This window comes from Bidens hawaiensis, unplaced genomic scaffold (genome assembly GCF_021521415.1).
Source record: "Bidens hawaiensis isolate Kalapana, Puna unplaced genomic scaffold, B.hawaiensis_p1.1 tig00033584_1, whole genome shotgun sequence".
In the NCBI taxonomy this organism is placed as follows: domain Eukaryota; kingdom Viridiplantae; phylum Streptophyta; class Magnoliopsida; order Asterales; family Asteraceae; genus Bidens; species Bidens hawaiensis.
Window position 1 is genome coordinate 151,644 of NW_027495774.1, and position 14,150 is coordinate 165,793.

The 14,150-nt window shown below is 35.5% G+C and overlaps 1 protein-coding gene and 1 long non-coding RNA gene across 2 annotated transcripts; one reads left to right on the forward strand and one right to left on the reverse strand.

The window, feature by feature from the left end:
- The first annotated feature begins 4,004 nt into the window (after nucleotides 1-4,004).
- Nucleotides 4,005-5,207, forward strand: LOC143585154 (uncharacterized). The gene is made up of 2 exons (XR_013144510.1): nucleotides 4,005-4,632; nucleotides 4,740-5,207. It is a non-coding gene; the product is annotated as an uncharacterized LOC143585154 (long non-coding RNA).
- A 2,664-nt stretch (nucleotides 5,208-7,871) lies between these two features.
- LOC143585151 (glucan endo-1,3-beta-glucosidase 5-like) lies at nucleotides 7,872-10,347 on the reverse strand. The gene is made up of 2 exons (XM_077067000.1): nucleotides 9,939-10,347; nucleotides 7,872-9,169 (listed from the first exon to the last, which is right to left on the reverse strand). Exons 1-2 carry the CDS (start codon nucleotides 10,286-10,288, stop codon nucleotides 8,068-8,070), a joined length of 1,452 nt encoding a protein of 483 aa, XP_076923115.1. The 5' UTR covers nucleotides 10,289-10,347; the 3' UTR covers nucleotides 7,872-8,067.
- Between the last annotated feature and the right edge of the window lie 3,803 nt (nucleotides 10,348-14,150).

Here is a 14,150-nt window from a genome sequence, read left to right on the forward strand (position 1 = left end):
AGTACTTTCATACCCCTTTTTCCATCTTTCGTTTTAGGGTGCATTTCATACTTATCAAACTAAATGCCTTATTTACTTGAATCTTAAACCCACAAACGTGATTGTATACTTTACTTAAATAATTGCTCGATATGGTGTTCTATGCTTACATGCTTATATGCTTAAGTGTTTACCGTTTTTGGAAGGTTGATTCATAAATCCGTGAACTATCTGGTATTCTCTTATAGCACAGTGCCGTTAATGTATTCTTATTAACGACCTCATGAAATCCGAATCTATTTATAGACGGTGCCGTTAATGTATTCTAATTAACGACCTCATATAAAATCATGAACCATCTGGTATCCTTTTATGGCAGGTGTCGCTAATGTGTTAGCGATCTCATATTATCCATATTGTTGCTTTTATTTATCGTTTCGTATACAAGTTTTGTGGCTTTTTATTACTATATACTTATATGCTCAAACTTATGAATTGTTCACCAACCTTTGTATTGACAAACTTTATTTTATGAAATGTTACAGGTTTGACTTTTGTTTACTCGAGGACTTGATGAAAAACGTTACCAAGACTATTAGGATATTAGTAAAACGAACAATATAATTGTTACTTGTATTCAAATTTGTTTGTGTGAACGAGATGTGTTGATTATTGTTTTATGAAATAAAATGAGTTGAATAAATATTTTCACTTTAAATATTGTCTTGTGTATTTGTCCAATCACGTTGCACCCTGGCATGTTCCGCCGCCTTTGGTCGGGGTGTGACAATTTTATGGTGGTTATATGGTCGAAGGTAAGGGAAGCATTGACACCCAAAAACACGGAGAAACGAGTAATCAGGTTTTCGTTTAAAAAGGTGTTGGAAAGGGGATTTGTTGGAGGATATTCCTGATGGTAATCGATTAATGAGATAAACAGCAGTTTCAAAGGCAAAATGCCAAAAACATTGTGAAATATGGGATTGAGCAAGAAGAGCAAGATCGGTTTCAATAGCGTGGCGGTTGCGGCGTTCACCGATACCATTTTGTTCACAAGTATAAGGACATGAACGTCGATGAATGATGCCAAGTTTTGTGAAGAAGGGTGATAGATTACGAAATTCCCCTCCCCAATCAGTTTGGTCACATTTTAATTTGGTATTAAATTGTCTTTCTACCATGATGACAAAATGAGTAAAGGTTGTATATGCATCAGATTTTGGCTTAAGTGGAAAATACCACATGTATCGTGAGTGATGATCAACACATAACAAGAAAAAACGATGACCATCAAGGGAAATTGTAGTAGAGGGTCCCCAGACATCACAATATATCAAATCCAAAATATTATTGCTTTGAAAATTAGAATTATCCTTAGAAAGTTTGGAAGATTTTCCTAACTAACATGGAGTACATATGGTAGAATGTAATTTATTTGAAACTGGCAAAGAAAAATTTGAAATAGCATATTGAAAAATCTGGTTATGTGGGTGACCAAGACGTTGATGCCAAATTGTTGAGGGTGCTCTTATTGATGTGAAGACTTTCTTGGGAATTGATTTAAGTTGTGGTAGATGGATGGAGTAGAGGCCATTCTCACTTGGACCCATGAGGAGGATATTGTGTGAAAACTCGTCATTCACAACAACAAAAAAAGATGCATGAAATTCAAATAAACATTGTTATCAAGGCAAAACTGTTTAACATATAATATATTCTTTTGAATAGCAGAAGCATGAAGGATGTTATCAAGATTAAATGTTCTATGGGGTGAAAACGATTTAGTTGAACCTATATGAAGGATGGGCAAAGGATTACCGTCACCAACGTGGAGTGCATCATTACCTAGATATACTTCGGAGTTGTCAAGTTTCGATAAGTCGGGAGTGGCATGGCAATTATCACCGGTGTCGAGGCACCATGTGGCTCCTGAAGTTGAACCAGTTTGTGAAAAACTTGCAAAATTAGCATGAGACTGATTCGGGGCCGACCGAGGAGCTGTTTGGTTTGGACACTCATATGGTAAATGTCCTATGCCACAACGGTTACAGTGATCATACACCATATTGTGTGTTGCTGCCCAGGAAAATTGTCGATTAGAATCGGATTGCTGACTGTCACGGGTTCGATTATAACTTTCACGGTAATTACCGCGAGAATTTCCCCGACGATTGCCTCGATGGTTTGGTGGTCGGGCAGCATAGAAGGCTTGTGGTTGCTGGGCTGGTGGTTTAACCGGGTTCAACTGATAACCCAATTAAGCCGCTAACTGGTTTAATTGTTGTAGGGTTGCAAGCTGTTGTTGAGAGGGATTGGTGTTTATTAGTTGTTGTTGAGTAGTAGCAGCAAACATCTGTGGTGATGAGGCGGGAGAAATAGGGTTTGTTTTGTTGAACACAAAATCATGATCTGATAGAATGCCATGTAGTTCATTAAACGTAATAGGTGGTGTCTGCCTAGAAGAGTAGATTTTAAGCTGTTGTATTCTTCTCTCAATCCAGAAATTGTGAGCATAACCATGTCTTTATCTTTCATAGGTTCACCAATATTAGACAAAGCCGACGCATATTCCATTGTCCGGGTCAAATATACAATTGGAGTTTCATCCCCTTTCATCATAATTCTAAGCAACTGAGTTTTTAAAGTATACTCACGAGAGGCTGTGTTTGGTGGTTAAGCACGTTCTAAAGAAAGCCATAGATCACGAGAAGTAGTACCTTGAACATGTTGAAAAGATGCTTAAGATATAGTTAATAAGATAATCATCTGGACGTGGGCATCGTTTGCAATCCACCGGGTATAAGTCGGATTATTAGTTGTTGATGAGACTTCACCTTCTTTAGATGGTTGAATAATGATAGTTGGTTCTAGGCAAGGAATTGTGCCATCCACATAATCGAATAGATTGTTAATAAGTAAGAAGGGTTCAATCATTGCTTTCCAATACCCATAGTTTGTTGGGGTTAAGGTGAAAGCAAATTTATGTGTGTTATGTGTTGTTTTCTCAGCAGTAGTGAAGGCAGCCAAGGTTGCCATAGATGAAGACTTGGCCGCAAAAAAAAATAATATAAGAGAGATTACAAGTGAATGGGAAGTGGAGCGCTTAGACTCCTGGTTGTGGTACCATATTGAACTGAATCGTTGTTATTGATTGAGATAATATAGTTACACGACTCTCCATATAAAGACAAAACCCTCTAACTATATAAAACATAACATTATTGGTTTAACAATCCTTAACTAAACTAACTAGAGTGTACTATAGCTAGGCACGAGCCGGTTAAGTACTATAAACCGTCGGTCGAATCAACGCAAAATCAATCGCACCAAAAAGAATATAAATCACAAGCTTATGATTAATACCAGTTTAAGTGGTTAAACATAACTACCAACAAGCTATTAACACGACGCTTAATATAAATAATTAAATGGTTACATAGCCTAGATGGATTGATTGACTAACTTTATACACGAACCACATCAAAACAACACAAACATCTAGAGTCTCTCTATGATAAAATGACACAATCAAGATTTTCAACAATAACTTGCATTCATGTATCGAGTGCAAATACTAAACATTAAAATTAAATATTTAATCAAACCTCAATCCCTATCGTGATCACCGGAAAGAAATCATCATGGCTGATGTGCTTCTACTCCTTTCATATATAAACTACGTCCTCGATTCTAGCTCGCAAAGGTTCTCCAACTAATTTCCTTCAAAAACCTTGTTTTCATTTCCTTAACTCGCCGACTTCCAAAGCCCTTGTGATCAGCACATAACTTTAGTTTGATGGGCCACGCTTTCTTTCCTTTTTACAACCTTAAATTAAAAAATATTAATATTTCCCATCTGATAGTAATTAAACTTGCATGAACTATTTCCCATCACTTGGATAATGTTATTTTATTTTGATACAAATTAATTATTTCAGCTTGGTTTTTCTATAATCTGCAAAAGTTGTAAACCAAATTAATGTTGCAAGTTTTGTAATGATCGTAACAATCCATTTAATACAAGAAACTTGAAACCCTAAAGTCCAAAACCCGAACCTATTAACAATTTAATACATTTCAATGTCACCCTTGAAAAGTAGGAATGAAAATTTATAAACGTTTATGCTATGAAGCATGTTTTTAGCCTAATGATTAAGTTTATAGTGGGTTGTGAAAGATTGAAGAAGATATGGATCACTACAAGGGAAAGTAGGCTTATTGGTTTCTTTTCAACATTCATGAATGCATCCATCCTAATCCACTCACCAGTCACCACCAATTTGTTTTTTACTTTCTAAACAAAAATATCTTGTTTCATCTAATAACACCATGCATGTACCATTGGTCAATAATGTTGTGCTTGTTTTAAAGCATCTCATCAAATACTCCAACATGCAAGTTCAAGATAAAAGCAAGCCGCACTTCAAAAGGCACTCAAATCCTATCTATAAAACCCAACAAAATGAACAATAAGTTAACCCTCACTTGTTTGATAATACCTAAAGCAAAGAAAGATGGTTACAATGGCAGCTTTAACAAGGTTTCTTGTTTGCTTCTTAGCAATGGCTTCAATGGCTGCAATGACCACCTATGCAACTAGTTCAGATCCCAAAGTATCTCATGCTGCAGCTGATACCAATATTCACCCCTTAGGTTAGATCATTTCAATGAATAATTAAATAATACATCAAACTTTTTTTGTTAAGTGGTGTGATTAATATTAACTGTTTTTTTTATAAATTTTTATACGCTCCGTGTAGCTGGTTGTCGCTGCTGCAACTTCGTTTACAAGAAGCCGTTCATCCAATGTGGGAGAGTGTGTTGTGTAGATGGATGTTGTTGACTGCTATCAATCCCAACAAAGTTGGTTACTACAATAAGAGCTATTTTTCCTTTTGTTTTTTTTTCAAAAAATGGGTTCTTTTGAAAACGCATGGCAAAAGGGATGTTTTTTGTCGGACATTAAATTTTGGTTAAGTCACCTTTTAATATAGCGACTTTGGATGCTTGGAGTATTCTGTAGAGTGAAGTCGCCATCTTAGATGGTGAGTGAGCCAAATTTGAAGTCCAATGAAAAAACACCCACCTGTCATCGTTTTCAAAAAACCTATTTGAAAATTTGCGCTACAATTAATAAATATTGTAATCTTTTGCTTGTAAACAAAACAATGAAATTTGTTTTGAAATACTAATATCCATGCAATGGAGGTGTTGATGGATGGAAGTTCTGATGTTCACATCTTATATTACAATGCACATGTGCAACTCATGAAGTTTTAACATCTAGTATAATAACTAACGAAATCTCTAAATGGGTTATTATGTGTATGATCTACTAAACCTTAATATCATAACAGTATATGGAACTATCTAACTAAGTTCATGTCATAACTTCAAAACTCCCAGCAAAACACCAATAACCAGACAATAATCGATCAACCACGCAACCTCGCACCTTGTGAAACCTGCCTAGTAACCACCTCCCAGCAACACCAACAAGAAACCTGTATTGGCCCATGGAAGGATTAAAAAAAGTGATCATTCCAAGCCCATCAAACTCACAACTCTGAATATTCTGTTTCTGCACCTGATAATAATTGTTAACACATAAGAAATACAGGGTTGTCCCCGATAATCACTATAAATATTTGGGCCGATGGCAAGAAAAAATTTGAATATTTGGTAATTAAAAGACTTTTTATAGGGCTTAAACAATTAAATTTTCAAATGGGTTTATTGGTTATGATTTGGGTTGTAAAAATTTTGAATTTTATAACAATGGCTTAAAACTATTGAGTAATTGGGTTCAAACGTTAAGTGTGTTTGATGGTTTGGTAAGTGTGTTTGGGCCTTGGGCCGACAAACAAAGATATAGTGATGTGCATGAACATGGTGGACTCCAAGATTATAGGTAGGACAGTTAGTTGGGAAAGTTTATCAACAAGCGTTTTAAACTGTTGTGGAGATAACCATCGTGAGTCTTCACCTTGTTTATACAGTGTCCATTGGAACAAAGAGTCTGGAATCATACATGTCATAATCTGGTTAATCAAGTTTGTTTCAGTCACAATCTTTGTTGTTTCATACTTGCAATACTCATTGGATTGTAAGTGTGTGTCTAACAATGGTATCTAAGAAGTTGAAGTTCAATCCACGATCAAGAAGGGCCCAAGAGTCCAGCCATTCCACTATAGGCATCCCAGGTAAACACATTCTAACTTCATCTCTCTTTTACTCTTTTACTCCGATAATTAGGCATGTAAACGAACAGGACGTTAGTGAACAGTTCATGAGCCGTTGAGGGGAAGTTCATTTATGTTCATTCTTTTAATAAATGAATGAGCATGAACAAAAAGTTTGTGTTCATTTAATTAAATGAATGAACATGAACACATGTTTCGTTCATTTATTTATGTTCATGAACGTTTGTTTATGTTCTTTTATTTGTGTTCGTTTATGTTCTTTTTTGGATTTAATCATCTACTTAATATTTATATTTGTTCGTTTGTGTTCATTTAGGTGTGTTCATTTATGTTTGTTTATTTTCGTTTGTGTTCATGTACGTTTGTTAATATACATTTGTTTATCTTTGTTCGTGAAATGTTCCATTTCTTAAACGAACGAACATGAATACAAATATTTATCCAATTAACTGGCTGTGTCCATTTTAAAGTTAAATGAATGAACACAAAGATGTCTTTGTTCGTTTCCATTCAGTTCGTTTACAGGCCTACCGATCATAAGAACATCTAACTTATTCTCATGCCGTGGGCTGATCGCAGGAGAGCTCCTACGGTGAGTTAACGGTTGTTCGTTTTGCATATCCCTTTTAAGCCATTTGAGCCCAAAAGACGTCAACCCCCCCCCCCCCCTTTCTTCCCCTTTAGCCTAATAATTATGAGAATAGTGGGTTTGTGGATTTGGATCACTACAAGTTAAAGTATGCTTATTGGCTTCTTTTCAACATTCATGAATGCATCCGTCCTGAACCACTCACTAGCCACCACCAAATTTGTTTTTTACTTTCTAAACAAAAACATTTTGTTTCATTTGATAACATCATGTACGACACACCAAAGTAATGTCAACATTGTTGTGCTTGTTTTAAAGCATCTCATCACATACTCTTAACATGCAAGTTCAAGATAAAAAGCACTAAAATCTTATATATTAACCCCAACTAATGAGTAACAAGTTAACCCTCACTTGTTAGATAATACCTAATGCAAAGAAAGATGGAGACAATGGCAACTTTAGCAAGGTTTCTTATGTGCTTCCTAGCAATGGCTGCATTGATCTATGCAACTTCAGATCCCAGAGCATCTCATGCTGCAGCTGATACCAGAACTTTTGACCCCCCAGACCCAGGTTAGATCATTTTCAACGAATAGTTGAATATCAGTCAAGTTCTTAGCTTCTTTATGGTTTTTATAGTGGTTAATATTAACTGGTTTTTATGAACTTTAACACGCTAGCTTAATGAAGCAGGTTGTCACTGTGGAAGAATCTGTTGTGAAGATATAGCTGGATGCTGCTGACCACGGAGCTCCAACATAATATCAACCCCAAAAAAGTCGGTTGCTACAATAAGAAGTCTATTCGAAAATGGGATCTTTTAGAAACCCGTGATGACAAATGGATGGTACTTTTGTTAGACGTTAAATTTTGGTTAAGTCACCAGCTAATATAGTGACTTTGGATGCTTGGAGTATTTTGCAAAGTGAAATCGCCGTCTTAAATAACGACTAACCCAAATTTGAGGTCCAACAATATACCACCCGCTCGTCATCGTGTTTAAAAAACCCCATTTTGAAAATTTCTGCTACAAGAAAGATTGTAATGTTTTGCTTCTAAACACAAGAATGAAACTTGTATTTATATGTTAATATGTAATTATGCATGCAATGAAGATGTTGATGGAAGAATGTTCACATCTTATATTACAAAACACATGTGCAACTCATGAAGTTTTAACATCTAGCATAAGTTTGATTAATAACTAACAAAATCTGTTAATGGGTATGATCTACTAAACCTTAATACAATATAGTATATAAAACTATCTAACTAGCAAGTTCATGTCATAACTTACAAAAATCCCCACCAAACCACCAATAACCAAATAATAACCGATCCGCCACGCAACCTCAAACCATGGGAAACCCTCCTAGTAATCACCTCCTCAGCAACACCAACAAGAAACTTGCATTGACCCATGGAAGGATTAACAAAAGTAATCATTCCAAGCCCATCAAACTCACAGCTCTGAGAATTCTGTTTCTGCACCTGATAATAACTGTTAAACGCATAAGAAATATTCCCCCTTTCACCAATCCCGTTACACGAACCACCATAGTTCAAAGTCGTGCAATCTGCAACCGTACACGCAAGTTTATAATGTTCTTCAACACCAGATAAATCCTTAAATGGATCCGCGACACACCATCGCGCTGGTAAATAATGAACATCTTCAGCATTTCTCAACAACCCGTTACCCAAATTTAACGGGTACTTTGCCTGCCCGTCAAATGAGAAAATGCCCCAATGTCTCTCAAAGCTCCCGGGCAGCACGCTTTTAGCCTCTTCATCAAGCAGCCCGAAAAGATAAATATCCATAGGAGGCTGCGCGGGCCGAAGTGGAGTCCCTTTGTTGCTTAAAACATGATTTATAAGCCCTTGGTTGAAAACCCTTGCGGCATTAACATTTGCACTAATGGCTCCGTCTGTGGGCCAACCCACCTCGCCTATAACTATGGGCATCTGCCCAAACCCAATTTTATTAAGGGCGGAAACTAGTGTGTCATAGTTTCCATCAAACGCGTTATAATATACGTTTGGTCCGTCAGTGACCGAATGTGTTGTGCCTTCGAAAAACGCGTAGTCTTGAGGGAAGTCTGAGTTGCCATAAAGGCTAAGGAACGGGTAGATGTTGACGATGAATGGGGACCCGTTGGAGTTTAGGAATGTGACGAGGTCGGTCATGATTTGGGTAAGTTCAGGTCGGAAGGCTCCTTGTGAAGGGAGAGATGCCTCGTATGCATCTGCATTGCATGGGACTACTAGCTTTATTGCGCCTGCTAGATTGGCTTTTGCTAGAGATTGTTGAATGTTTGTTATGGCGGGCATCACGTATGACTGGAATTGACCGCTGTAGCTTGAAAGGAAGGGTTCATTTCCGACTGCGATGCACCTAGATCAAATTACAAGAATTAGAACCACTGATCTATCTTGGACGCAAATACAAAATACCATTATCAACTATCAAGTCGAAAGTGGTTATGGGCTCAAGTATTGATACAAAGCTAGCAGCCTCATATTTGGAAAAGGCCTAACTTATAAAAGAGCATTAGTTGGGCTACATCTGGAGTTACAGGGTCCATAAGTAATGTACAGAAACGTCTTGACGGGCCGGATCATGTGGCAAACTGACATAAGCCCAGTTTCATCATCCGGAACACGGATTTCAGACTTGATGTTTCTTCCCAAATTTACGAGCTTAAAAACCTTTCCTTTTTTAAATAAAAACACATGAATCTTTGTTTTACAAGTTATTCACGCGTTTAAATTGCCTTCCTTTTCTATAAATACAAAATTTTATATATGTTTGTCCAAAACAAGTTTAATATATCATATACTTCAAAGAAATTTGACCAATTTTGACTGAAATCGAATCGGTAGCCCTCCCCAATTAATCGAATCGGTAGCCCTTCGCGTTTAAGCGGCACCTAATCAAGATTTTGACCAACACTTGATGTGAGAAATTCAAAGGTTTCAAGACTCAATTTCTTAAGTATGCACTCAATTCTAGTTTTCCAGATTTGACTTGACCAAGAGTCTGACTTATGTACAAGTTAGGAATATAATGATGTAAACATAAGTTCTTAACTTGTACTATAAGTGACAAAAATAAGAAAGCATCAGATCAACATCATAAATAACGAAACATAAACAAGACATACTTGATATTAGCACCACCTCTAACCATATATCTGGAAACATTCTGCGAAACCCACAAGTCAGAAGCCACAGCAGAGGAGCCAATATCCGCCAACTGGTCATTGGACACACCAACCATAACCTCAATCCCAGACCCCATAAGTGCTCGAAGACACTCCGGGTCAGTATCAAAAAGCTTCACTTTTTGAATGTTGTTAGCCTTCAAAAGATCCACCACCGTCTCAGGAGACAACCGGTGGTTGGATATGGTACCCCAGTTCACCCCTACTGCAGACTCACCCAACTCACAAAACCCACAAAGCATTACTAGTAATAATAATAATAATATTGTTATTATAGCTCTGCCACCCATGTTTGTTGAATGGTTTGAAAGAGGTTCAAGATCTGATTTTTAAGAGAGTGATATTATTGTTCGAGAGGAAAATGAAAATAATAGGGGTTTAAAGAAAGAGTGGTGAGAATGGTTATCGAATCAAGGTCGGTAAAGGAGACCAAATGAACAGCAACAGAGGGCATTTTTCTTAACATTTTTAAATATTATTTAAAAAGGGAAAACATCCAAGTATTTAGATCTGTTTTTCTACTGGGATGTGCTTAATTTAATATTTTTTTTAATATTGGGAACATGAGGGTTGCCTTGTGTGAATAGAATAATTGGATTTGGATTTGGATTTGGATTTGTGATTAGTAAAGTTGGTTGGATGGGTTATTTGGTTTGTTTTATGGTATCGAATCATAACATTTGTTGTAGAAAGAATTTAGCTAAAATGAGATGTGAAATGTCTTGTGTTTTAATATTAGTATTTGCTATTAAAAATATCGGATTTAAATACTTTACAACTAACAAAATGTTTATTATCACTTTCAGCTTATTTCCTTCTGACGGTCTGGCACAATCAAACTAACGGAAACACTAACTCTGTTAGTTTATTGTTTACATGACACTTTTTAATGAAATAATAATAAAAAATGTGAGTCTCACGGCACCACTTTATCTTTCTTCTCCATCAAATACTAACCACCATTGGCATTTTTGAATATAAACGGTTTTGTTTTGCTTTGTCACAAAACATGGGAGTTTGGTAGTTTGTAGACATGTATGCAGCAAATTTGATAATAGTTCAGTTTTTACACGAACGGTGTTTTGGTCAATATATTAATATTAGAATTGAAACAATTACTTTGATCTGGCCTTATCTTCAAAATTTTCAAAAGGTGTGTTAAAAATATTGGACTTTATGTTGTGTGTTAAATAGCTCAGAACAGAGGAAGTTCGATGTGATAAGCATATGCAATTTGATGTTCTTTTGAGCTGAATTTGATTTTGTTTTTACCAATAGTTGGAAAATGGATCATTGTTTCACTGTGTTTGTTTTTAGCTATAATGATTAAAGAGTGTTGTACCATTCAAATTTTGACTCATGTCCAAGTTGGCCAAAATTCTTGATTAATAATTAAACACAATTAAACGAATAACTTTCATTTATAATAATCAAAAAACATAACTATAAATACTTATTACAATCTCTTAAACCCTAACTCTGTTTAACTCTTAATAAACCTTAATTCAGTTGCATCTCATATATTCTATATTGCCTAACCATACTTCGCCTTATACAAACTAACTCTAATTTGCTAGCCAAGATATTACCAATTACATTACAAAGCAATTAGAAAACATATTGTAATTAGCCCGGCGTGGAAGCCTTGTCAGCACGTGAGACCCTTCAAACACCGCCCCAGCCTCCCTCACGTCACGCGTGAGGGTGCTCAGTCAAGTCACGCGAGTTTTCTTCCAATTTCTTTTATTTATTTTTTTTGCTTGAATTGTATTGAGAAGAAGAGGCCCGGTGGCTTTTGACGATGGCGATGGCTGGGTTTTGACGGTTGGCAGATTTTTTATGGTGGTAGGTTGCGGCTAGGTTGAAGATGGCGAGAATGGGTTTTAGGTTCAAGGTGGGCTAGGTGGAATGGATGGGTTTTATATAGTTTTTTTTCTTTTATTTGCTTTCTAATTTAATGATTATATAATTACTAATATTATTTATTAAGTTTAAATATATTTTATAAATATGCATATAATTTATTTATAAATATATAATTTTAAATAATTAAAAGCATAAAATGGAAAATGAAGAAATGATGTATACTCCTAGGTTGAAGGGTGTCAAAGGATGATGTTGAATGATGGGGGAAAATTGACATGACGCAGACATATATATCCCTTAGCCTTATGAATTAAACATAACCAACTATGACCGACTCGTCAATATTGATATATCAAGTTTGCCGACTTGTAACTTGGAGTTGGAAATTACTAACAAATAGGATGTTTTTGAAGGAATTGGAATTGCAATTTGAATGAATTCCTTTGAAATGTAATGGATGTTTAGTTTGTAAATTTAATAAAGGAATTGGAATGTTTACAAAATTAAAATACTAAAATACCCTTCTACGAAACCTCCTCCACCTTCCCTGATATCTGAATAAAGTCTAATTGATCGAGACTATAAATGCAACCGACTCGTGTTCCTCTAAATTCATAACTATAAAGTTTATTTAAAAAGAATATCAAATCTAGAGTAGTTTACTTGAAAACTAGGAAATGCTATTGTGAGGTTAGAAAAAATATCTATACCATTGCAATGTAAATTATATTAAATCAAATCACTAAACTTCGAATTTAATCACAAAATCTAGAATTTCAAGTGCAAAGAAACTGCCGATAATTAATTTGTGGAATGAAGAATAAAAAAAAAGAGAGGCTCTTTTAGTAATTTTGCAATGAGTGAACTGTGGTTTTCATCCCTGTGGTTTGTCCAAATCTGCGGTTTTAGTCCAATAGTTTCAAATTTGTGATTTTCGTCCCTATGGTTTCATTTCACTTGCAATTAAACCCGAATTCAATAACCCCGTTAAGTATGGTCGTTAAACCCATCAGGGTGCCCCTCACGTGAGGGGCGGTTTTGTCCTTTTCTCCCCAAGTACACCTTAGCCCCTCACGTGAGGAGGCTTGCAAATTAGGACTGGGGTTTATTTGAGGAGAAAAGGGACAAAACTTCACCTCACGTGAGGGGCACGCTGATGGGTTTAACGACCCATCATAACGGGGTTAATAAATTCGGGTTTAATTGCAGGTGAAATGAAACCACATGGACGAAAATCGCAAATTTGAAACTATTTGACTAAAACGACATATTTTGACAAACCACAGGGACGAAAACCGCAATTACTCTTTTGCAATTTTCCAATGAAAAGTTAAAAAACCCATCCATATAGTGAAGGATTCTTCTTAAATCTTAAATTTCTATAAATGGTGGAATATATTCTTCTAATTTCAATTCCATTAGTGTTAACCTGACATAGTTTTCTGTGGAATTCATTACAAGACCAATTTCAATTCCTATGAATTTTGTCAACTAAATGGGACCTAAGCATTAGTTTGAAACTACATCATCTAAAATTATATATATTGAGGAAGGTTAACCGGATCATAAAAACCCACTTTCCGAAGATCTCTTCCTTCTCTTCGGGATCGAACATCAATTGCAACGGTACAAAGAAAATTAACATGCTAAACATGAGAATCAAGTATAGTAATTATGTAATTACTCTATGATAATTACTCTATAATGTAATTACATAATTACTCTACTTGATTTTCACGTTTAGCACGTTAATTTCATTTGTATTTGATCCAAACCCTATATATATTTATAAATGGTCATTATAATCATTTATACTATAATAGATCAAAATATTAACTATAAATTATTATATATTTGTTTGGTAGTTGTTGATGGGTCATATTACTCTTACTAGCTAATAAAGGGTTTTCCCTTATGTATATAAGAGAGATAAATATTAACATTGTAACCTAATCACACACACATAACAATTTTGTATGTGTTCCTCTCTTCTAAACTGGGTTCCTCTCAAGAATCCTAACACCATCCTTAACTATACATCGTAAAGAGGAACTCGACCAAGCTGACAATCATATCGTCTACATCCTTCTCTGTTGCAGTTACTACTCTCATTGTTGTAACATGTTCATAAGTTTAAATTTATCATGTTTTACATTGCTTACATGAAAAATTGATTATCATGTGGTATCAAAGCGATGTTGATTAATCAGTTCTTCATGTTTTTCCTAAATCTGGAATTGAATCAAAAAACATGAACTAAAACTTGATAAAACCTAATTTTTTCGG

Excerpts from the sequence above, each read along its gene's own strand:
- LOC143585151 (XM_077067000.1), bottom strand. The coding sequence starts at position 10,288 with ATGGGTGGCAGAGCTATAATAACAATATTATTATTATTATTACTAGTA. Across the intron at positions 9,170-9,938 it reads AGAGGTGGTGCTAATATCAA|GTGCATCGCAGTCGGAAATG; the intron begins GTATGTCTTGTT and ends AATTTGATCTAG.